Source organism: Colobus angolensis, unplaced genomic scaffold, assembly GCF_000951035.1.
Source record: "Colobus angolensis palliatus isolate OR3802 unplaced genomic scaffold, Cang.pa_1.0 Scaffold25, whole genome shotgun sequence".
In the NCBI taxonomy this organism is placed as follows: domain Eukaryota; kingdom Metazoa; phylum Chordata; class Mammalia; order Primates; family Cercopithecidae; genus Colobus; species Colobus angolensis.
In genome coordinates this window covers 333,375-334,069 of record NW_012115710.1, presented here as the reverse complement: position 1 = coordinate 334,069, position 695 = coordinate 333,375, and the positions used below count along the sequence as shown (strand labels likewise).

Sequence of the window (695 nt, the reverse complement as noted above, 5' to 3'; positions counted from 1 at the left end):
ACAAGTGTAATAAATGTGGCAAGGTTTTTAATCAACAAGCACACCTTGCACGTCATCATAGAATTCATACTGGAGAGAAACCTTACAAGTGTAATGAGTGTGGCAAGGTTTTTAATCGAAAAGCAAAGCTTGCACGTCATCATAGACTTCATACTGGAAAGATACCTTAGAAATGTGAAGCATGTGATGAAGTTTACAGTTGCAAATCAAGCCTCAAAACACAGGAGAATTCATACTGGAGAGAAACCATACAAATGTAAGAGTTTGTGACAAGGCTTTCAGGTGTGATTCACACCTGGCACAACATCCTAGAATTCACACTGGAGAGAAACAAGTGTAATGAGTGTGGCAAAGCCTTTAGTGGGCAGTCAACATTTATTCCTCATCAGGCAATCCATGGTATAGGGAAACTTTACTAATGTAATGATTGTCAGTAACAGTACAACCTTCAGTAACGCTACAACCATTGCAAATCACTGGAGAATCCATAATGGAGATCTTAAATGTGTAATAATTGCGGGAAATTTTTCAGACATCATTCATACCTTGCACTTCATTGGCAAACTCATGTTGGAGAGAAACCTTACAAATGTGATTGTGCCAAGGTCTTCAGTCAAGCTTCATCCTATGCAGAACAGGAGAATTCGTACAGGAGAGAAACCTCACAAGTGTGATGATTGTGGCAAAGCCTTTAC

General features: G+C 39.3%; 1 protein-coding gene across 1 annotated transcript in view; it reads left to right on the top strand.

Annotated features, from left to right (window-relative positions):
- The window catches only part of LOC105514822 (zinc finger protein 813-like), a 23,128-nt gene extending 22,709 nt beyond the window's left edge, over positions 1 to 419 (top strand). The window contains exons 7-8 of the mRNA XM_011946482.1: positions 24 to 168; positions 331 to 419. Of these exons, the coding sequence (XP_011801872.1) occupies positions 24 to 168; positions 331 to 419 (234 nt within the window). The remainder of the gene's footprint in view (positions 1 to 23; positions 169 to 330) is intronic.
- Positions 420 to 695: the final 276 nt, after the last annotated feature.